The sequence below is a fragment of the Pristis pectinata genome, chromosome 9 (genome assembly GCF_009764475.1).
Source record: "Pristis pectinata isolate sPriPec2 chromosome 9, sPriPec2.1.pri, whole genome shotgun sequence".
Lineage (NCBI taxonomy): Eukaryota > Metazoa > Chordata > Chondrichthyes > Rhinopristiformes > Pristidae > Pristis > Pristis pectinata.
This window is the reverse complement of record NC_067413.1, coordinates 102,361,069-102,383,373: the sequence shown is the minus strand read 5'-3', so window position 1 is coordinate 102,383,373 and position 22,305 is coordinate 102,361,069. Positions and strand designations below refer to the sequence as shown.

The 22,305-nt window shown below is 42.8% G+C and overlaps 1 protein-coding gene across 1 annotated transcript in view; it reads left to right on the top strand.

The window, feature by feature from the left end:
- Positions 1 to 22,305, top strand: part of avl9 (AVL9 homolog (S. cerevisiase)) — a 172,546-nt gene that overhangs the window by 94,772 nt on the left and 55,469 nt on the right. Inside the window, exons 9-12 of the mRNA XM_052022816.1 lie at positions 5,968 to 6,037; positions 6,753 to 7,291; positions 8,515 to 8,649; positions 16,931 to 17,150. Coding sequence (XP_051878776.1) covers positions 5,968 to 6,037; positions 6,753 to 7,291; positions 8,515 to 8,649; positions 16,931 to 17,150 — 964 coding nt within the window. The remainder of the gene's footprint in view (positions 1 to 5,967; positions 6,038 to 6,752; positions 7,292 to 8,514; positions 8,650 to 16,930; positions 17,151 to 22,305) is intronic.

Here is a 22,305-nt window from a genome sequence, read left to right as displayed (position 1 = left end):
TTTGCCCAGTTTTGAGCAGCCAGATCTGTTTGGACACTATCCCATTTAGCACGGTTGTTGTGCCACACAGTAGAGGATGCCTTTGGTTTGAAGGTGGGCTTTATTCCACAAGGACTGTGCAGTGATCACTCCTTCCTGTGCTTTCATGGACATATGCATCTGCCACATGTAAGTTGGTGAAGGCAAGGCCACACAGGTTTATCCCTTGTGTTAGTTCACTCACTTCCTGTAACAGACCCAGTCTTGATCACTGTGTACTTAAAGGACTCAACCAGCTTGGTCAGTACTAGTGCTACAAAGCCACCCTTGGTGATGAACATTGAAGCTCCTCACCCAGAGTACATTTGGTGCTTCTTTGAAATGTTATTCAACATGGAGGAGCATTGATTCATTTGCTGAGGGAGGATGTAAGGTACTAATTAGGGAAGCTTATGTTTGACCTGATGCCAGAAGATTTTGTGAGGTCTGGAGTCAATGTAAAGACTCTCAGGGCTACTCCATCCCACCTGTTGCCCTACCACTGTACCTTTAAAATCAATGATGCTGATTGGACTGAAAACCCAGACTGTTATTGAGACTTCAGGAGTAACAAAGACTTTAAAAATGACAAAGCAAAGCAGGCACGGTAGTGTAGCGGTTAGTGTAACGCTTTACAGTGCCAGCGACCCGGGTTCAATTCCGGCTGCTGTCTGTAAGGAGTTTGTACGTTCTCCCTGTGTGTCTGCGTGGGTTTCCTCCGGGTGCTCCGGTTTCCTCCCACATTCCAAAGACGTACAGGTTAGGAAGTTGTGGGCATGCTATGTTGGCGCCGGAAGCGTGGTGACACTTGTGGGCTGCCCCCAGAACACTCTACGCAAAAGATGCATTTCACTGTGTGTTTCAATGTACATGTGACTAATAAAAATATCTTATCTTAGTCAAATCATGTCATAATTTCCTGAATCTTAATAAGGAGGCCATTATCAGCTGTTTCTTGCTTGCTAGTAATCTGAACAGATGCAAGGCTGTTAGTAACTATTAGCTTTTTTTTGTGAAAATCAAGGTACTGCACATGTTGAAAATCTAAGCATGAGCTGAAAATGCTGGAAGCACTCAGTAGACCGGACAGCATCTGTGAGAAGGTGCTGCCTGGTCTACTGAGTGTTTCTGGCACTGTAAGAGTCATTGAGTTATACAGAACAGAAATGGGTCCTTCAGCCCAATTCATCCGTGCTGACCAAGGTGTCTACCTGAGCTTGTCCCATTTTCCTGTCTTTGACTCGTATCCCTCTCGACCTTCTCTATCTATGGAACTGTCCAAATATCTTTTAAACAATGTAATTGTACTCCACTCTGGCACCTCATTCCACATATGCACCACCCTCTGTGTGGAAAAAATTTCCCTCGAGTTGCTTTGAAGTCTTTCCCCTCCAAGCTTAAATCTGTGCCCGCTAGTTTGCTCCTCCCTTCTGTGTGCTCCTCCCCCTCCCCCAGCTTCTTATTTCTGGCTTCTGCCCTCTTCCTTTCCAGTCCTGATGAAGGGTCTCTGCCCAAAACGTCAACTGTTTACTTCCCTCCACTGATGCTGCCTGACCTGCGTTACTCCAGCACTTGTTGTGTATTGCTCCAGATTCCAGCATCTGCAGAATTTCTTGTGTCCCTCTAGTTTTAGACTCCCCTGTCCTGGGATAAAGACTGTGACCATCCACCTTTTCTATGACCCTTATGATTGTATGTACTCCAGGGAAAAAGGTCCCATCCTATCCAGCCTCTCCTGATAACTTAAGCCCTCCAGTCATGATAACAGCCTCGTGAATCTTTTCTGCATCCTTTCCATCTTAATGACGTCCTTCCTATCACTGGGTGACCGGATCTGCACACAATATTCTAAGTGTGGTCTCACTAACGATTCGTACAGTGGTAACATGATATCGAATTCTTGTATTCAAAGCCCTGCCCAATAGAGGCAAGCATGCCAAATGCATTCGTCATCACCCTGTCTACTTGTGTCACCTGTACCCCAAGGTTTCTCTGTTCTCCAACACTCTCCAGGGCCGTGTTATTTACTGTGTAAGTCCTGCCCTGGTTTAATTGACCAAAATGTAATGCCTTTCACTTGTCTGAGTCAAATTCCATCTGCCATTCCTTGGCTGTTCATCAGAAAACTCATTCAAATAAAAATAGGGTGATTTTACAGAGCTGTTAAGTTTTCCCTCAGCCTCCCCTATTCCAAATAAAACAACCTTTAGCTCCTTTCTTCATAACTAATTTTTTCCAATTCTGGCAACCTCTTCCTAAATATCCTCTGCACTGTCACCCATGAAAAATCACATCTTTTCTGTGACGTCATCAGAGCTGATACAGTCCTCAAGTTGTAGCCTCACTAATGTTGTATACGATTCTTGAAAAACCTCCCTGCTTATATATTCTATGCCTTGGCTAACAAAGGCAAGTTGCTCAAATGGTATTTTTAGCCATGTTATTTATCAATTCACCAATCTTAAAGGATGTGTGGGCAGATACTTCAATGCCTCTCTGTTCCTTTTCATCATTTGATACATATTTCTTTGTTGCACCTCCCCAAAGTCACTCCTTCACACTTGTATTAAATTCAATTTTCCTGCCCATCAGACCAGACCATTCATTTGTGTATGTGTGTAAGACCAAGTTCTGGTCAACATTGTCATCCAAGTTGTTAATATAGATGATGAAAAAAAATTAATGGACCCAACACCGATCCCTGTGGCACACCACTGGTCACAGGCCTCCAATCTAAATAACAACCCTCCACTACCACCCTCTGACTCCTTCCATTATGCCAACATTGTATCCAGTTGACTAGCTCACCCTGGATTCCCTATGATCTAACCTTGCAGATTAGCCTACCTTGCCACCTGGGATCCATGGTGAGTTGGTAAACTGGATCCGAAATTGGCCTAGTCATAGAAGACAGGGTAGTGGTAGAGGGGTGTTTCTCTGACTGGAGGTCTGTGATCATTTGTGTCCTGCAAGGATCAGTGCCGGGACCTATGTTGCGAGTAATATATATTAATGATTTCAATGAAAATGCAGGTGGTCTGATTAACAGGTTTGCAAATTACATGAAAATTGGTGGAATTGTGGATTATGAGGAAGATTGTCAAAGGATATGGGAGGATATAGATCAGTTGGAAATTTGGACAGAGAAATTACAGACGTAGTCTAATCCGGACAACTGTGAGGTGTTGCATTTTGGGAGGTCAAACGCAAGAGGAAAGTTTTTAGTAAATGGTAGGAACTTTTTGAGTATTGATGTACACAGGGATCTAGGGGTACAAGTCCATATTACCCTGAAAGTGGCAACACAAGTGGATAGCATAGTAACAAAGGTTTATGGCATGCTTGCCTTCATCAGTCAGGCTATTGGGAATGAAAGTTGGGAAGTCATGTTGCAGTTGTATAACGTTTTGGTTAGGCTACATTTGCAAAAATGTGTGCAGTTCTGGTTGCCACAGTTTAGGAAGCATGTGGAGGCTTTGGAGAGGGTGCAGAACAGGTTCACTGGGATGTTGCCTGAATTGGAGTCTAGTAGTTCAATACCAATTGGAGGTTGGACAAACTTGGGTTGTTTCCTCTGGAAGGTCAGAGGCTGAGGGGCGACCTGATAGTATTTAAAATTATGAGAGGCATAGAGAGGGTAGATAGTCTTTTTCCCAAGTTAGAAATGTCATATATTAGAGGGCATCAGTTTAACGTGAGAGCAGGAAAGCTTAAAGGAGATCTGTGCGGTAGGTTTTTTTTTACACAGAGCATGTAGGTGCCTGGAACAGGCTGCCAGGGAAAGTGGTAGAAGCAGATACTTGCTGTTTTTTAAGAAGCATTTAACAGGCAGGGCACAGAGGGATATTGAGCATGTGCAGGCCAATGGGATTAATTTAATTTGGCACCATGATCAATACAGACATTCTGGGCTGAGGGGCCTGTTCCTATCCTTTACTTTTTCCATGTTTCTGTGTTCTATATGTTTGAACTAAATGTTCTCTGAATGCATATATCTCTGCTGGTGCTTTTTTTTAACTATTTTCCATTTAAAACAATGTAGCGATCTGTGATTTTACTGTTGTTCAGTGATTTGTGCTACTGTCTCACAGCTTCAGAGACCCAAGTTTGATTCTGACCTAGAATTGGTATTGGTTTATTATTGTCACTTGTACCGAGGTACAGTGAAAAACTTGTCTTACAAACCAATCATACAGGTCAATTCATTACACAGTGCAGTTACATCAAGTTAGTACAGAGTGCATTGATGTAGTACAGGTAAAAAAAAACAATAACAGTACAGAGTAAAGTGTCACAGCTACAGAGAAAGTGCAGTGCAATAAGGTACAAGGTCACAACAAGGTAGATCGTGAGGTCATAGGTCATAGTCCATCTCATTGTATAAGGGAACTGTTCAATAGTCATCACTGTGGGGTAGAAACTGTCCTTAAGTCTGGTGGTACGTGCCCTCAGGCTCCTGTATCTTCTACCCGATGGAAGAATAGAGAAGAGAGAATGTCCCGGGTGGGTGGGGTCTTTGATTATGCTGGCTGCTACACCAAGACAACGAGGGGTAAAGACAGAGTCCAAGGAGGGGAGACTGGTGTCTGTAATGCGCTGGGCTGTGTCCACAACTCTCTGCAGCTTCTTGCGGTCTTGGGCAGAGCAGTTGCCATACCAAACCGTGATACATTCTGATAGGATGCTTTCTATGGTGCATCGGTAAAAGTTGGTGAGAGTCAAAGGGGACAAACCAAATTTCTTTAGCCTCCTGAGGAAGTAGAGGCGCTGGTGAGCTTTCTTGGCCATGGCATCCACGTGGTTTGTCCAGGACAGGTTGTTGGTGATGTTCACTCCCAGGAACTTGAAGCTGTCAACCCTCTCGACCTCAGCACCATTGATGTAGACAGGTGCATGCACACCGCCCCCTTTCCTGAAGTCAATGACCAGCTCTTTAGTTTTGTTGACATTGAGGGAAAGGTTGTTGTCATGACACCATTCCACTAAGCTCTCTATCTCCTTCCCGTACTCCGATTCGTCACTGTTTGAGATACGACCTACAACGGTGGTATCATCTGCAAACTTGTAGATGGAGTTAGAACAGAATCTGGCCACGCTGTCATGAGTGTATAGGGAGTAGAGCAGACGGCTGAGGACGCAGCCTTGAGGTGCACCAGTGTTGAGAATAATCGTGCCAGAGGAATTGCTGCCTCTCCTCACTGATTGCGGTCTGTTTGTTAGAAAGTCAAGAATCCAGTTACAGAGGGAGGTGTTGAGTCCTAGGTTTCGGAGTTTGGTGACAAGCTTGCTTGGTATTATTGTATTGAAGGCAGAGCTATAGTCAATAAACAATAGTCTAACATAAGTGTCTTATGAATGTGTCTTTATAATGTGAATGCCGTCTGTGTGGAGTTTCCACATTCTCCATATGACTGTTAGTTTGTCCTGGTGCATGGACGCTCTGCACCAAAGGGCCTGTTTCTGTGCCATAACACTATCGACATTCAGAGTTTTGCAACTGGATAAATGTTTGATTTTGAATGGGTTTGATATTATCTAAGTAGTTACAATTTTGAATTGTTTTATTTTTGTCATAAAAGCAGAATGCTAGGTTGGAAGCCATCTCTGGCAAATGGAAGAATTAAAGTTTCAGTTTAGTATCCTCCTGAATCAAAGATCTGCTGAGTACTTCCAGTATTCCTGTTTTTTATTTAAGACTTCCACCATTTGCAGTTCTATTGCTTTTTGATTATTGTTTACTTTTGGGTTGGGAGTAGTCCATTTTTCCTGTAACATTTACTCTACCTGAAACTTACTGATTTTTTTCATCTGGGGATGGGAGTTGCTGGTTTTCAATTTCTAATATCTGCTGGAAAGCATAAATAATTGCATTTTTTTTAAAGACTGATCATGGTTTTAAGTTTGTTACCTGTTTTGATTGAGATGGTAAAACAGCTGCTGTCTTTGCAGGTTCTGTTTTATTTGTCACCAGTGAATCGTCTGGTTGGAACCTTGATGACTGTACTGTCACTATTTCCAGGTCGGCATCAACGCATTTCCATTATCAGTAAACTACATATTTAAACACACTTGGATATCCCAAAGCAAAATACTTTTGCAATGTAAATGCAGTTTTACTGGGAGAAATACAGTAGCCAATTTCCATGCAGAAAATCCCACAACCAGTAAGGAGGGTTAATTTTAAGTGATGTTGGCTGAGGGAATGGGAGAGTTCCCTGCCTCTGTATTCTGGCATGGAATCTTTTTAGCTTACTTTAGAGGTAGTCAGAATCTTGGTTTGATGTCAGCCGAATGACAGCACATCTAGCATTGCAGCAGTTCCTGAAAACAGCACGAAAATGTGTGTAGATTAGAGTTTATGACTTTCTTACCCTGTGGCAAGAGTGCTATCATTGAATCTAAATGAATGAGAGAAATTGTTAAATTACTCACCATTGAGAAGTTGTCCTCTTAAAATGGATCATCTTTCATGTTCAAAACCTACTGCTGATTTTCTCTGATCAGGATGCATTTGGAGCTCCCGATTTTGTATTTGGTTTGATTTTGTGTTTTGCTTTTTTAAAAAAAAAGCGAGTTATGCATCTATATTGTTTCATTAGGATCATACTCCTATGGAGCATTGGATGCAATTGTTCTTCCCCCAACTTTTGGGTTATTGGCTCATTCTTTTGTATGTGAAGGTTGAACTCTGTGTTTAATTTACAATCTTTGCTTTTATTTTATGATTCCTTTAGGAATGGTCGAACATGGTTTAGCAGATTCATCACAATACAAACCACGCAAGAGCACATCAGAGGATGTTGTTTTCCAGGAACATGGTTTAAATACTGAAGAATATGTTTCTATTTCTGTGTCAGATGTTGCAAGAGTTACTTCAGAATTCAGTGTAGAGGGAAAATATCCAGCAGGAGATCATCAGACAAATATTCCAGCAAAGGCGGTAACTTTTTCAGATGTACAAAGGTCTGAGCAGGTAGATGATAGACTGCAGCTGCAATTACGACCTCCACCACACACTTCACCCAACTCATCTGAAAGCGATTGGGAAACTTTGGACACAAGCATTCTTGACGCAGACAATGGGACAAAGGAAGAGGCATTGAATGAAAAGAATAACCAAAAAGAAGTGTTTACCTCAGGTTCCTTGGTTTCGCAGTCTTTGCCAATCACTGTGCAACCACAGGCAAATACAGTTGAGACAGTGATAGCACCAGGTCTAATATCTGGTCTCGAGGAAGACCAGTATGGAATGCCCTTAGCTATCTTTACAAAGGTAACTTTTGTAAATATTCTAATATAATTTTGACTTGAATTGCCCTAGAAAGACTTGTGCTATGATCTTTATATTAGGCAGCAGTAAAGGCCAAACTGTTCTTTTTTACCTCAAGATTGTGGTGGATAGTTTTCGTAAATCTATATTTGAAAAGTGTGATTTAAGTAAAAAAAGAAATCAAAAGTATTCAGTGCCATCTCAGTGATGTATCTTAATCCTTTGTGCATTTTTTGCTAAGGTATTGTAAAATGTCAGACAGGGTACAGAGTAGACTTACCAGGTTATGGCCAAGAATAAGTGACTTTAGTTGGAAGACGGCATTGGAAAAATCAGGACTGTGTTCAGGTGAGGCTAAGAGGTAACTTGATGAGAAATTTTGATAGAATGAAAAGGACTTCCGACATCTTTTCAGGTAAGGTATTTTGGATCTTGTGAACTCAATGATAAAATGAATCAAATCAATCTAGAACAAACAAAAACGGGCAGTGGGGTCATGCAGCATCTGTGGAGGGAAATAGACAGTCAATGTTTCGGGTCAAGACCCTTCATCTGGCCTGAAAGAGTAGAGGGGAGATAGCCAGCATAAAGAGCTGAAGGGGAGGAATGGGGCAAGAGCTGGCAATCGATAGTTGTATCCAGGTGAGTAGGGGTTGATCGGCAGATGGAGTCAAAGTGACAAAACACACAAAAGGGAGGGCACATTGCAGTTCGGCTGGTACATGCCATTCACATGACAAACCAAAAATGTGGAGAGAAGAACAACTGTCATGGAGACTACTTTCATTGATTTCATTGTTTAACTGTTAAACTAATCCTGCACTGAAGTTGTTTGAAACAGCAGTTTAAGTTACAGGCTTCATTTTCAAAAGTTGGATGTTCATGAAACTTTGACTCAAAATACTTAACAATTTTAAATGTCGATTTTCCTGCTTGTTTGGCTTTCCTGATAGTTTTGGAATTGCAGTAAGAATATAAGATATAACCAAATAGCATACTTTTGGTTAAATTAACTTAATTCACAAATTGAACAAAACTGGTCATAATTTTTTCAGGAAGTCATGTGAGGGAGGGGAGTTTTTCAAACTACAGATTGCTAATTCTTCAGATTTCTCTCTTTAGTCATGGACATATTGTTTGCAGATTGGAGAACTATACTTTTTGTGTTTTCCATTGCCATTACGATCTACATTTGAAAATTACTTAGACTAATATTTTTCTTACAGGGTTACCTTTGTTTACCATATATGGCTTTGCAGCAGCATCATCTTCTCTCTGATGTCACTGTGCGTGGATTTGTTGCTGGGGCAACAAATATCCTTTTTCGACAGCAGAAACACTTGAGTGATGCAGTTATTGATGTAAGTGTCATGCTTCGAATGTTATTTGGTTTATGTGTTAACATGCTGCAAGCAAAATATAGTGGCTAATCGTGAAATAAATCTACTCAAATGTAGTGTTGGTTTTAAAGAAAGATGGAGCAAAATTAGGTAACCTTGATACACCATTGGGTTGCCAGCAGAACACTACAGCTTCTGTGTTTTGAACTAAAATCAATCAGTTACATTTCCCACAGTGTTCTTCTGTATTTCTACAAGTTAATTGTGTTTTGCTGCTCGCACCATACAATATATGACATGTACTGTTTATGGATTTGATAAATTAAGAATGATGAAGGGCTATACAGACTAGTTCAACAGTTTGCTGTTTTTTTGGCAGTCATTTAATTGATAATTTTTCTTAAGTGTATACAATTAAAGAATCTCTCTATAATTTTGTAAAATTGATTCTCGCATAGAATGATGAAGCATATAAGAATGTAACAGACCGAGGAGAAAGCCATGCAGCTTCTCATTCCTGCCCTGCCACGCAATAAGGTCATGGCTGAATTTTAACTCAGTGGCACTTCTCTGCGTTAATCCCATAACTTTTGATTCCTTTAATATACAAAAATCTGTCAATATATTTCTAAATAAATAAGAATCTATCAATATAGGGTACAGAGGCAGGCCATGCAATCCAATCAGTCTAGACTTTTTCCCAGGGCGAAAATGGCTAAAACGAGGGGACATAATTTTAAGGTGATTGGAGGAAGGTACAGGGGGGATGTCAGGGTTAAGTTTTTTACACAAAGAGTGGTCGGTGTGTGGAATGCACTGCCGGCACAGGTTGTGGGGCAGATACATTAGGGACATTTAAGAGACTCTTAGATAGACACATGAATGAAAGAGAAGTGGAGGGCTATGTGGGAGGGAAGGGTTAGATAGATCTTAGAGCAGGATAAAATGTCGGCACAACATTGTGGGCTGAAGGGCCTGTACTACGCTGTAATGTTCTATGTTCTCTTGTTTATGGTCCAATAAGTCTCCTCCCACATTTCCTTATCTGAATCTATCAGTGTGACCTATTTCCTTTTCTCTTGTATGGCTGCCCAGCTTCTCCATAAGTACGATCTATTTTAACTACTCCCTGTGGTAGTAACAAACTCCACATTCTCACTACTCTAGTTAAATAACTTTATTCTGAATTCCCTTTTAGACTTCTCAGTAACTACCTTATAGTGAAGACTTTCAGTTGTGCTCTTCCCCATCAGTGCAAGTATCCCTCTATAACTACTCTTTCTAAACTCAGCATAATTTTAAAGACCTTTAGGGCACCCTTTAGCCACCTTTTGTCAAGGGAAAAGAGACCCAGTGTGTTCATCATTTCCTAAAATGTATACCCCTGCATTTCTAGTATCTTCCCTGCAATTCATTTTTGCTTCTATGAAATGATGCAGTAATTTGTGTAATCTAACCAAGGTTCAACATAACCTCACTACTTTTGCTTTCTATCTTAGCAGAAGTAAATCCCAGTGCTTGTTTTTTATGGTCTTGCTAACCAATGGTGCAACTTTTAGTGCTTGGCTAATTTGTACTTTTGAAATCCCTTTGTTCCTTTACCCCATTTAGACTTGCACCTTCCAGGAAATAAGTAATCTCGGTATTCTTCTTACCAAATATGTTTGTCTGTGAAAACCAAAAACTGCAAACTCTGAAAATCTGAAATAAAACAGAAAATGTTGGAAACACTCAGCACATCAGGCAGCATCTAAGGGAAGAGAAACAAAGTTTCAGGTCAAAGATTCTTTGTCAGAGAGAGAAAAAACAAGTTGGTTTAAGTTGCAGAGAAAGCAGTGGATGGATAGGAAAAAGGGAATATGTGTGATAGGGCAAGGCCAGGCCAAATGGGTTAATGGGTGTTTACACTTTCTCTGTTATGTGTTGCTCATAGCAGGGCTGTGGGTCATAACCAACAGGTCAGGCTATACGTATTAATGGAGATAGAAAAACTGACCGACTCAATATCACAAATGGATGACTTGCAGCAGAAATGGGCAGTTTGATCAAGAGAGAAAGTGATTTACCTGAAGTTGGAGAACTCAGTATTGAGTCTGGAAGGCTGCAGTATGCCCAGACAGAAGATGAGGTGTTGTTCTTCAAGCTTCTGTTTGGCCTCATTGTAACAGTGCTGGAGGCCACAGACAGATAATTCAGAGTAGAATTGGGATGGAGTATTAAAATAGCAGGCAACAGGAATTTCAAGGTTGCTCCAGTGGACAGAATTTAATGTTCCACAAAGCAATTGCCCAGTCTGTGTTTTGTTTATCCAATTTAGAGGAGTCCATATAATAGAACATAGAACACTACAGCACAGTACAGGCCGTTCGGCCCACAATGTTATGCTGACTTTTTATCCTGCTCTAAGATCTATCTAACCCTTCCCTCCCACATAGCCCCCTATTTTTCCATCATTCATGCGTCTATCTAAGAGTCTCTTAAATGTTCCTAATGTATCTGCCCCCACAACCTCTGCTGGCAGTGTGTTCCACACACCCACCACTCTCTGTGCAAATAAAAAAAACTTACCCCTGACAACCCCTTATACCTTCCTCCAATTACCTTAAAATTATGTCCCCTCATGTTAGCTATTGTCGCACTGGGAAAAACTCTGACTGTCCACTCGATCTAAGCCTCTTATTATCTTGTACACCTCTATCAAGTCACCTCTCATCCTCCTCCTCTCTAAAGAGAAAAGCCCCAGCTCGCTCAACCTATCCTCATAAGACATGCTCTCCAATCCAGGCAATATCCTGTTAAATCTCCTCTGCACCTCTCTAAAGCTTTCACGTCCTTTCTATAATGAGGCGACCAGAACTGAACACAATACTCCAAGTGTGGTCTGACCAGAGTTCTATAGAGCTGCAACATTACCTCGCGGCTCTTGAACTCAATACCCCGACTAATGAAGGCCAACACTCCATACACCTTCTTAACAACCCTATTGACCTGCGTGGCAACCTTGAGGGATCTATGGATGTGGACCCCAAAATCCCTCTGTTCCACCACACTGCTAACAGTCCTGCCATTAACCTTGTATTCTGCCTTCGAATTTGATCTCCCGAAGTGTATCACTTCACACTTATCCGGGTTGAACTCCATCTGCCACTTCTCAGCCCAGGTCTGGATTCTATCAATATCCTGTTGTAATTTACAGCAACCTTCTACACTATCCACAACACTGCCAACCTTTGTTTCATCAGCAAACTTATTAACGCACCCTTCCACATCCTCATCCAAGTCATTTATAAAAATCACAAAGAGCAGGGGTCCCAGATCAGATCCCTGCGGAACACCACTGGTCACCGACCTCCAGGCAGAATATGTTCTATCTATCACCACTCTCTGTCTTCTATGGGCGAGCCAATTCTGAATCCACACAGCCAAGTTTCCCTGGATCCCATGCCTCCTGACTTTCTGAATAAGCCTTCCATGAGGAACCTTATCAAATGCCTTATTAAAATCCATCTACACCACATCCATTGCTCCACCTTCATCAATGTGCTTCGTCACGTGCTCAAAGAATTCAATCAGGCTAATGAGGCATAACCTGCCCCTCACAAAGCCATTCTGACTGTCCCTGATCAGCCGATGCTTCTCCAAATGCCCATAAATCCTGTCTCTAAGAATCTTCTGCAGTAATTTGCCCACCACTGAAGTAAGACTCACTGGTCTGTAATTCCCAGGGTTATCCCTCCTTCCTTTCTGAAACAAAGGAACAACATTTGCCACCCTCCAATCATCTGGCATTACTCCCTGTGGCCCGTGAGGACACAAAGCTCGTCACCAAAGGCACAGCAATCTCTTCCCTAGCTTCCCGTAAAAACCTTGGATGTATTCTGTCCGGCCCCAGTGACTTATCTATCCTAATGTTTTTCCATAGTTCCAGCGCATCCTCTTTCCTCACGTCGACATGCCCTAGCTTATCAGTCTGTCATACGCCATCCTCACAAATGTCAAGGTCTCTCTCTCCGGTGAAAACAGATGCAAAGTATTCATTAAGGACCTCCCCTACCTCTTCCAACTCCAGGCACATGTTTCCTCTTTTAGCCCTGATCGATCCTACCCTCACTCGAGTCATAATCTTATTCTTCACATATGTGTAGAACGCCTTGGGGTTTTCCTTGATCCTACTCGCCAAGCACTTCTCATGCCCCCTTCTAGCTCTCCTAAATCCATTCTTAAGCTCCCTCCCTGCTACCTTGTAACTCTCTTGAGCCCTGTCTGATCCATGCTTTCTAAACCTCAGGTAAGCTTCTTTCTTCCTATTCTACATCTCTTGTCAACCATGGTTCTTTCAGTCTACCATCCTTACCCTGCCTCAATGGGACAACCTATCTAGAGCCCCATACAAGTATTCCTAAAACAACCTCCACATTTCTGCTGTGCACTTCCCCAAGAACATCTGTTCCCAATTTACACTCCCAAGTTTGTGCCTAATGGCATCATAATTCCCCCTCCCCCAGTTAAATACTTTCCCATATCGTCTGCTCCTATCCCTCTCCAAGGCTATGGTAAAGGTCAAGGAGTTATGGTCACTATCTCCAAAATGCTCTCCCACCGAGAGATCTGAAACCTGATCATGCTCATTGCTTGGTACCAGGTCCAGAATAGCCTCTCCTCTCATCGGCCTGTCCACATACTGTGTCAGGAATCCTTCCTGTACACACCTAACAAACTCCATCCCATCTATCCCCTTTACACTTAGGAGGTGCCAATCAATATTAGGGAAGTAGAAATCACCCATGACAACAACCCTGTTATTTTTGCACCTCTCCAAAATTTGCTTCCCGATCTGCTTCTCGGTGTCTCTGCTGCTATTGGGGGGGGGGGGGGAGGTGGGGTGTCTGTAGAATACTCCCAATAGAGTGAATGCTCCCTTCCTGTTTCTGACGTCCACCCACACTGATTCAGTGGATGATTTCTCCAGGACATCCTCCCTTTCTACAGCTGTGACACTGTCCCTGATCAGCAAAGCCGCTCCCCCACCTCTTTTACCTCCGTCCCTGTCCCTTTTGAAACATCTGAACCCTGGAATATATAACAACCATTCTTGTCCTTGTGACAGCCAAGTCTCTGTAATGGCCAACACGTCACAGTTCCACGTACTTACCCACGTTCGAAGTTTATCAGCCTTGTTCATGATACCTCTCACATTAAAGTAGACACACTTCAGCCCATCCAACTGACTGCTCCAGTTCAGGTGTAACCCGTCCTTTTTGTATAGATCGTATCTTCCCCAGAAGAGATCCCAACGATCAACAAATCTGAAATCTGTCCTCTGCACTAACTCCTCAGCCATGCGTTCATCTTCCAAATCAACCTATTCTTACCCTCACTGGCACGTGGCATACGCAGCAATCTAGAGATTACTACCCTTGGTCCTGCTTTTCTGCTTCCGACCTAACTCCCTATATTCCCTCTTCAGGACCTCATCTCTTTTCCTACCTCTGTCATTGGTACCAATATGTACCACGACGTCTGGCTATTCACCCTCCTCCCTTCAGAATACTGTGGATCCAATCCGAGACGTCCCTCGCACCGGGGAGGCAACATACCATCCGGGAGTCTCTTTCACATCCACAGAATCTCCTGTCTGCCCCCTTTACTATGGAATCCCCTATCACTACTGCCCTCCTCTTCTCCCCCCTTCCCTTCTGCACCACACGACCAGGCTCAGTGCCAGAGACCTGGTCACTGTGGCTTTCCCCTGGTAGGTCATCCCCCCCCCCCCCCCCAACAGTATCCAAAGAGGCTTACCTGTTATTGAGGGGAATGGCCACAGGGGTACTCCGCCCTACCTGCCTATTCTCCGTCCTTCTCCTGACAGTCACGCAGCTACCTGCCTCCTGCAGTCTCGGAGTGACTGCCTCCCTGTCATTCTTATCTATGTACTCCTCAGTATCCCATAGAAGCCAAAGGTCATCTAGCTGCAGCTCCAGTTCCCCTAACACAGTCTGTAAGGAGCTGCAGCTGGATGCACCCCGTGCAGATGTAGTTATCAGGAAGACTGGATGTCTCCCAGAACTCTCATATCTCACAAGCTGAACACACCACTGGCCCTGGAGCCATTCTTACTACTCTGTCCTGGCACTTAAGGGAACACCAAATCAAACAAAGAAAGGAACTTACCAGAACCTCACCTTCGTCTCTTCTCCCCAAAGCCTCAGCTCCCCCCTGTAACTCTGGCCCACTGACACAATGGCCGCTCCACTTATAGCTGCCTTCTCTTTATTGTTGCTTTTGCAAAGGTCCCGCTGCAAATCTTACTTCAACTCCCAACTCTGCTCTTTTGCTTCTGTCTCTTCTCATCAAAGCATCTAAAATTCCCACTCTAACTCAAGACCACTCCAGCGATAGCCGCTCCGCTAGACACAACCTCCCCTTTATGGTTAAAAACTCCAAGCAAAATGGCAAGAGAAACAAAAACTCACGGTGTCAGGTGACTCTCGGCTCTCTTCCCGCTCCTGTGCACTGGCGTCTTCTGGGGAAACATTTGTGCTTTTTCAAATTTATCAATTTATCAATTTCAAATTATGCCCCATATTTCTCTAATCTCTAGCCAAGGGAAACAGTATCTCTGTATCCACCCTGTCAAGCCCTTTCTGAATCTTGTGCTTATGTTAGATCACCAGTATTCCTAAAACACTGGCATCCAGTGAACGTGGTGAAAAATAAATCTGGCTAATTGTTGCCCTATCAATCTGCTTATTTTAACAGCTTTGTTAGTGTTATTAAGCAGCATGTGCTCAGCAAGAACCAACTTACTGATGCTCAGTTTGGGTTCCAACACGACAAATGAACACAAGGCCCCATTACGACCTTGGACCATATTTGAACACAGAGCTGAATTACAGCTGTGAGCTCCTGTGTAACTGCCCTTCACATAAAGCTATCAATTTATGATAAAAATTGAAGTCATTAGGAATTAAGGAGAAAATGCTCCACTCCTTGAGGTGCAATGGAGATTAATTAGTTCATCCCCAAGATACGATTACAAGAGTCCTTGGCATTCTTGGATGCTGCCATTTTCAGCTGCATCATCCATTCATCACCCTTTTCTAGCAGAAAAGTTTGCTCATAATTTTTGTGGCCACTTCCATTAGTAATTGCTCTGATAATAAAGTAATCTTTGCCAGCCTGCAATAAGACCTAGCCAAATTTAGACCTGGGTAAGTAACATTTCTGGGACACTTGCCAGGCAATGACTACCTCCAACAAGAGAAAGTCCATTAAATCCCCTCTTGCTTGTCATTGAAAAGCATTCCCCACCCCATCCACCATCAACATTGACTCTAATTGGAGAAATATAAATATATAATCAAAATCTAATAAATTCAGAAATCTGAATCAAAAGCACAAAGTACTGGAAACACTTGGCAGCTCAGGCATTCATTTGTGGAAAGAAAAATAATATTAAGGTTTTAGGTCATCAGAACCTTATCTGGATGATGGAAAGGTATTTTCAACATCACATCCCAAACCTGTAGCCTGTGCTATCTTCAGCAGCTTCAAGTAAACACGAAATGCTGGTTTCCCTGCGTTGAAGACATAGCCCATCTTGATCTGGGAATATATCACTGTTATTTGTTGCCTGGTCAAAGTATCGGAGCTCCTTACCTCGCAGCTCTGTGTTTCTACTTTCACCCCAGGGATTTGACTAATAAATGCTGGCTTTCTCAATGACCACACCTCCCATACACTTCTGCAGTCCCATGAATGAAACAATGTGGACTAACTTTGTATTTTTATTATTTTCTCCTTCTGCTTCAGCTTTTCAACATTTGCAGTTTTTACTCTGTGCTTTTGAGGTCACTTTGATGATTTCATTTGTTCACTTGAGCAGGAGAAAGGGCCTTCATATTTAAATAACTGAGATTTTTTATAATTTTCCTGTCTTTAGAGGATGTCCCTATTCTGTTTCCATATTAATTGTAATTTGATTAACTTGGCTTGTTTAGGCGTTACTTTTAAGTTCAAAACACGCAAGATTAAATGCAGAAACCAGCAGTCTACAGATAACTGAGGGGAGCCTAGATATTTTATGAAGATGACTTGATTTTTAAAATTCCACTTAAATTATGTGGAATTTCTCCATGATTATATTTAACAAAAGAGCTTGATATATTGTCAAGGATGAATGGAATTTGAAAACATCACTCGCGTGATAATTTTGTCAAATCTGAAGGTTAAAAAAAACCATTTCTTAAAGATGAGAGGAATCCAACTTGTGGGAGATCTTTTAACTTGTATATTTTTACAGATTGAGGAAGCTGGCATACAAACACATGATCCAGAACTACGCAAACTATTAAACCTCACTACAGCAGACTTGCGTTTCGCAGACTTTTTGGTGAAGCACGTAACTGAAAATAGGGATGATGTGTTTCTCGATGGGACAGGTTGGGAAGGAGGAGATGAGTGGATCAGGGCGCAGTTTTCACTCTATATTCATTCCCTTCTTGCCACAACGTTGCAGCCAGGTGAGAATTAAAGTTTGAATATATTTATAAACAGTTCTTAACACAATAGCACAACACAATAATATCACCAAGAGGATGGATCTCAGTGTATCTGCAAATGTATTTTATGTTTTAAAGCACTTGTGTCTAAACCATCAGGAGCCATGCCCAGGCAAATTGGTCCTTTTCTTGCTTTGAATTTTTTGTCTGCTTTGTCCTGTTTGAATTTAGTTGCCCTGACAGTTTGGAACAGGTTTTAACAGTTTCTTTTTGATTAGAAGAGCGATGGGGTTGGGAAATGAGGTGAGTAGGGAAGGTGAAGGAAAACTATCTCTTCCAGATGGAGAAGCAATTCCGAGCAGTGTTCATCAAGAGATTCTAAACAAACCTCCACAAAAAATACATTACTTCATGTTTCACCACATGACATTGATGTCATTGGTATATAATTCCTAAATCAAATGCATAAGATCTGTGAACGTCTGCTGTTTGAGATATTTGCAAATAGGAACATATTAAAACTTTTCATGTGAGCACCAAAGCAACATTTTCCAAGTGATATGGTACAAGAAGACAAAGATCTAAGCTTATAGCATTGTTTCTTATATCGTGAAATCATGTAGTAACATCGACAAGTGGAAAATCTTAACTCTGACTTTTTTCATGTTTCTTAAGCTGTTCACTTTTTTGTTTTGGATTTGTGCAAATTGTGCATTTGACAGATGACATAGGACTTTATCGATCAAAGGTTGGAAAAGGGTAACAACAGATTAGAAGGTAGATACTGTATAGGTAAAAGGGACATTAATTTTTAGTTAATAAAGTCATTGTGTAAAAAAAAACTGAAAATCCAGGAGGAGAAAACTTGGCAAATTGAATTAGTACCTCCTTCATGTCGTGGAGATGCCTGAATAATGAACGGCAACAGTTCATCATAGTCCTGTTGATTGCATGTACTCTGTCGACTGTGAGGTGTTGTACTTTGGGAAGACAAATCAGAGTAGGGCTTTCACAGCGAATGGGAGGGCCCTGGGATGTTTTGTAGAACTGGGGGATCAAGGTTCCCTGAAGGTGGCATCACAAGTAGACAGTGTGGTGAAGAAGGCTTTTGGCATGCTGACCTTCATCAGTCAGGGCACTTAGTATAGAAGTTGGGATGTTATGTTGCATTTGGTCAAGATGTTGTTGAGGCTGCATTTCTTCAGTTTTGGTCACTCTGCTATTGCAAAGATACCATTTAAACCCTAGAATAATACAGCACAATACAGGCTCTTCGGCCCACCATATTGTGCCGCCCTTCAAATCACACCTAAGACTATCTAACCCCTTCCTCTCACATAGCCCTCTATCTTAAATTCCTCCACATGCTTATCTAACAATCTCTTGAACCTGACCAACATATCAGCCTCCACCAGCACCCCAGGCAGTGCATTCCATCCACCAACCACTCTCTGGGTGAAAAACCTCCTTCTGACATCTCCCTTGAACTTCCCACCCATTACCTTAAAGCCATGTCCTCTCGTTTTGAGCATTGGTGCCCTGGGAAAGAGGCGCTGGCTGTCCACTCTATCTATTCCTCTTAATATCTTGTATACCTCTATCATGTCTCCCCTCATCCTCCTCCTCTCCAATGAGTAAAGCCCTAGCTCCTTTAGTCTCTCCTCATAATCCATACTCTCTAATCCAGGCAGCATCCTAGTAAATCTTCTCTGCACCCTTTCCAACGCCTCCACATTCTTCCTATAATGAGGCGACCAGAACTGGACACAGTACTCTAAGTGTGGTCTAACCAGAGTTTTGTAAAGCTGCATCATTACTTCGCAGCTCTCCCATAAGCTTTCTTAATGCTTTCTTAACTATCCTATATACCTGTGAGGCGACTTTCAGTGATCTGTGGATATGAACCCCCAGATCTCTCTGCTCCTCTACACTGCCCAGAATCCTGCCATTTACCTTGTACTCTGCCTTGGAGTTTGTCCTTCCAAAGTGTACGACCTCACACTTCTCTGGATTGAACTCCATCTGCCACTTGTCAGTCCAGCTCTGCATCCTATCAATATCCCTCTGTAAGCTTTGACAGCCCTCCACACTATCCCAACACCACCGATCTTCGTGTCAACTGCAAACTTGCTAACCCACCCTTCCACCCCCTCATCTAAGTCATTAATAAATATCACAAAAGGTAGAGGTCCCAGAACCGATCCCTGTGGGACACCACCAGTCACAACCCTCCAATCCGAATGCACTCCCTCCACCACAACCCTCTGCTTTCTACAGGCAAGCCAATTCTGAATCCACACTGCCAAGCCTCCCTGGATCCCTTGGCCTCTGACCTTCTGAAGAAGCCTACCATGCGGAACCTTACCAAACGCCTTACTAAAATCCATGTAGACCACATCTGGAAAGAAGCAGCCTGTGGAATTTTCTGTCAGGCCCAAGGGACTTATCCATCCTAATATTTTCTAACAACTCCAACGCATCCTCTCTCTTGATATCTACATACTCTAGAACATTACCCTTACCAACACTGTCCTTAGCATCATCAAGACCCATCTCCTTGGTGAATACTGAAGAGAAGTATTCATTGAGAACCTCACCCACTTCCACAGCTTCCAGGCACATCCTCCTACCTTTGTCTTTAATCGGACCTACCTTTACTCTCGCCATCCTTCTGCTCTTCACGTACGACAAAAAAGCCTTGGGATTCTCCTTAACCCTACACGCCAAAGCCTTTTCATGTCCCCTTCTCGCTCTCCTCAGCCCTTTCTTAAGTTCCTTCCTTGCTACTCTATATTCCTCATGAGCCCTGTCTGATCCTTGCTGCTTACACCTTATGTATGCTGGCTTCTTCTTCCTCACTAGTTGCTCCACCTCTCTCATCACCCATGGTTCCTTCACCTTGTCATTCCTGCTCTGCCTCACCAGGACAAATTTATCCCTAAGATCCTGCAAAAGATCCCTGAACATCGACCACGTCTCCATAGTACATTTTCCTTCAAAAATGTCATCCCAATTTACACTCCCAAGTTCTCGCCTTGTAGCCTCATAATTCGCTTTTCCCCAATTAAATATCTTCCCGTCCTCTTTGCTCCTATCCCTGTCCATGACAATTCTAAAGGTTATGGAACAATGGTCACTGTCCTCCAAATTCTCAGCCACTGGTAGATCTGTCACCTGTCCTGGTTCATTACCTAAAACTAGATCTAATATGGCAGGGTCAAGACATTTCATCAGGACTGGAAAGGAAGAGGGCAGAAGCCAGAATAAGAAGGTCAGGGGAGGGTGAGGAACACACACAGGCAGGTGATAGGTGAGTCCAGGTGAGAGGGGTGAGATGTAAGAAGCTGAGAGGTGACAGGTAGAAGAGGCGATAGGTGTAAGAGGCAAAGGCTGAAGAAGGAGGAATCTGGTAGGAGAGGGCAGTGGACCATGGAATAAAGGGGTGGGCAGGTCATGAGGGCAGGGGAAGGGGAAAGAGAAGGGGGTCACAGGAATGAGGGAAGACAAAGTGGGGGGAAAGGAGGGAGAGAAGGGGGAGGGGTTACTGGAAGTCAGATAAATCGTTGTTGAGGCTGTCAGGTTGAAGACTATCAAGGCGGAATATGAGGTGTTCTTCCTCCAACCTGCATCTGTCCTCAACGTGGTAGTGGAGGAGGCCATGGATAGATATGTCAGTATGGGAGTGGGATGTAGAATTGAAGTGGCTGGCCACTGAGAGATCCTTGCATTTGCGGCGGATGGAGCAAAAGGTGTTCTTGAACAACTTTTTCTCATTGGTGGAAAGTTCAAGAACCAGAAAACATAGAATAAAGGTAATTGACAAAAGATTCAAAATGACATGAGGAAAACAGTTTTACTCTGGGCAGAATCTGGAATGCATCACCAGGGGTAAGAGTGGAGACAGAGTCAGCTGTTGTCTTCAATAGAAAACTGGATATGTACTTGAAAGGGAAAAATGCAAGGCTTGGAGGGAAGAAGGTAGGTGATGAGACCTGCTGGATTGCTATTGGATAGAATCAGAATGGTAATTGGTGTATTATTGTCACATGTACCAAGGTACAGTGAAAAACTTTGTTTTACATGCCATCCATACAGATCATTTCACAGCATCAGTACATCGAGGTAGTACGAAGGAAAAGCAATAACAGAATGAAGAATATAGTGTTACGGTTACAGAGAAGGTGTAGTGCAGGCAGACAATAGGTGCAAGACCATGACAAGGTAGATTGTGAGGTCAGGTATCCATCTTATCGTACAAGAGGTCCATTCAATAGTCTTATAACAGCAAGATAGAAGCTATCCTTGAACCTGGTGGTATGTGCCTTCAGATTTTTGTATTTTCTGCCTGATGGATGAGGGTAGAAGAGAGATTGTCCAGGGTGGGAGGAGTCTGATTATGTTGGGTGCTTTTCTGATTTTCTGAAGCAGCGAGAAGTGTAGACAGAATCCATGGAGGAGAGGCTGGTTTTCGTGATGTGCTGAGCTGTGTCCACAAATCTCTGCAGTATCTTGCAGTTTTAGGCAGAGCAGTTGCCATACCAAGCCATGATGCATCCAGATAGGACACTTTCTATGGGACATATAAGAATCGGTAAGGGTCAACGGGGGCATGCCAAGTATTCTTAGCCTCCTGAGGAAGTAGAGGCATTGGTGCACTTTCTTGTCCATGGTGTCTATGTGGTTGGACCAGGATAGGTTATTGGTGATGTATACACCTTGGAGCCTGAAGCTCTCAACTATCTCCACCTCAACACCATTGATGTAAACAGGAGTGTGTGCACTGCCCTGCTTCCTGAAGTCAATGATGAGCACTTATGTTTTGCTGACATTGAGGGAAAGTCATCATGACACCATGCCACTGGGCTCTCCATCTCCTTCCTGTACTCCGACTCATCGTTATTTGAGATACTCAGTGTCCTGGTGGCTGTTGGGGCATCTGTCATATAATCCCATCAGAGTGATTGCACCTTTCTTATTTTTGAGTTCTACCCATATAGACAGTGGATGAGCCCTCCAATATGTCCCTAGTGATTGCAGGTGTGATATTGTCTCTGATTAGTAGCGCAACTGCCCCCCCCCCCCCCCACACCTTTTACCTTCCTCTCTATCCTTTCTAAAACATAGAAACCCTGGAACATTTAAGCACCCATTTCTGTCCCTCTCTCAACCAAGTCTC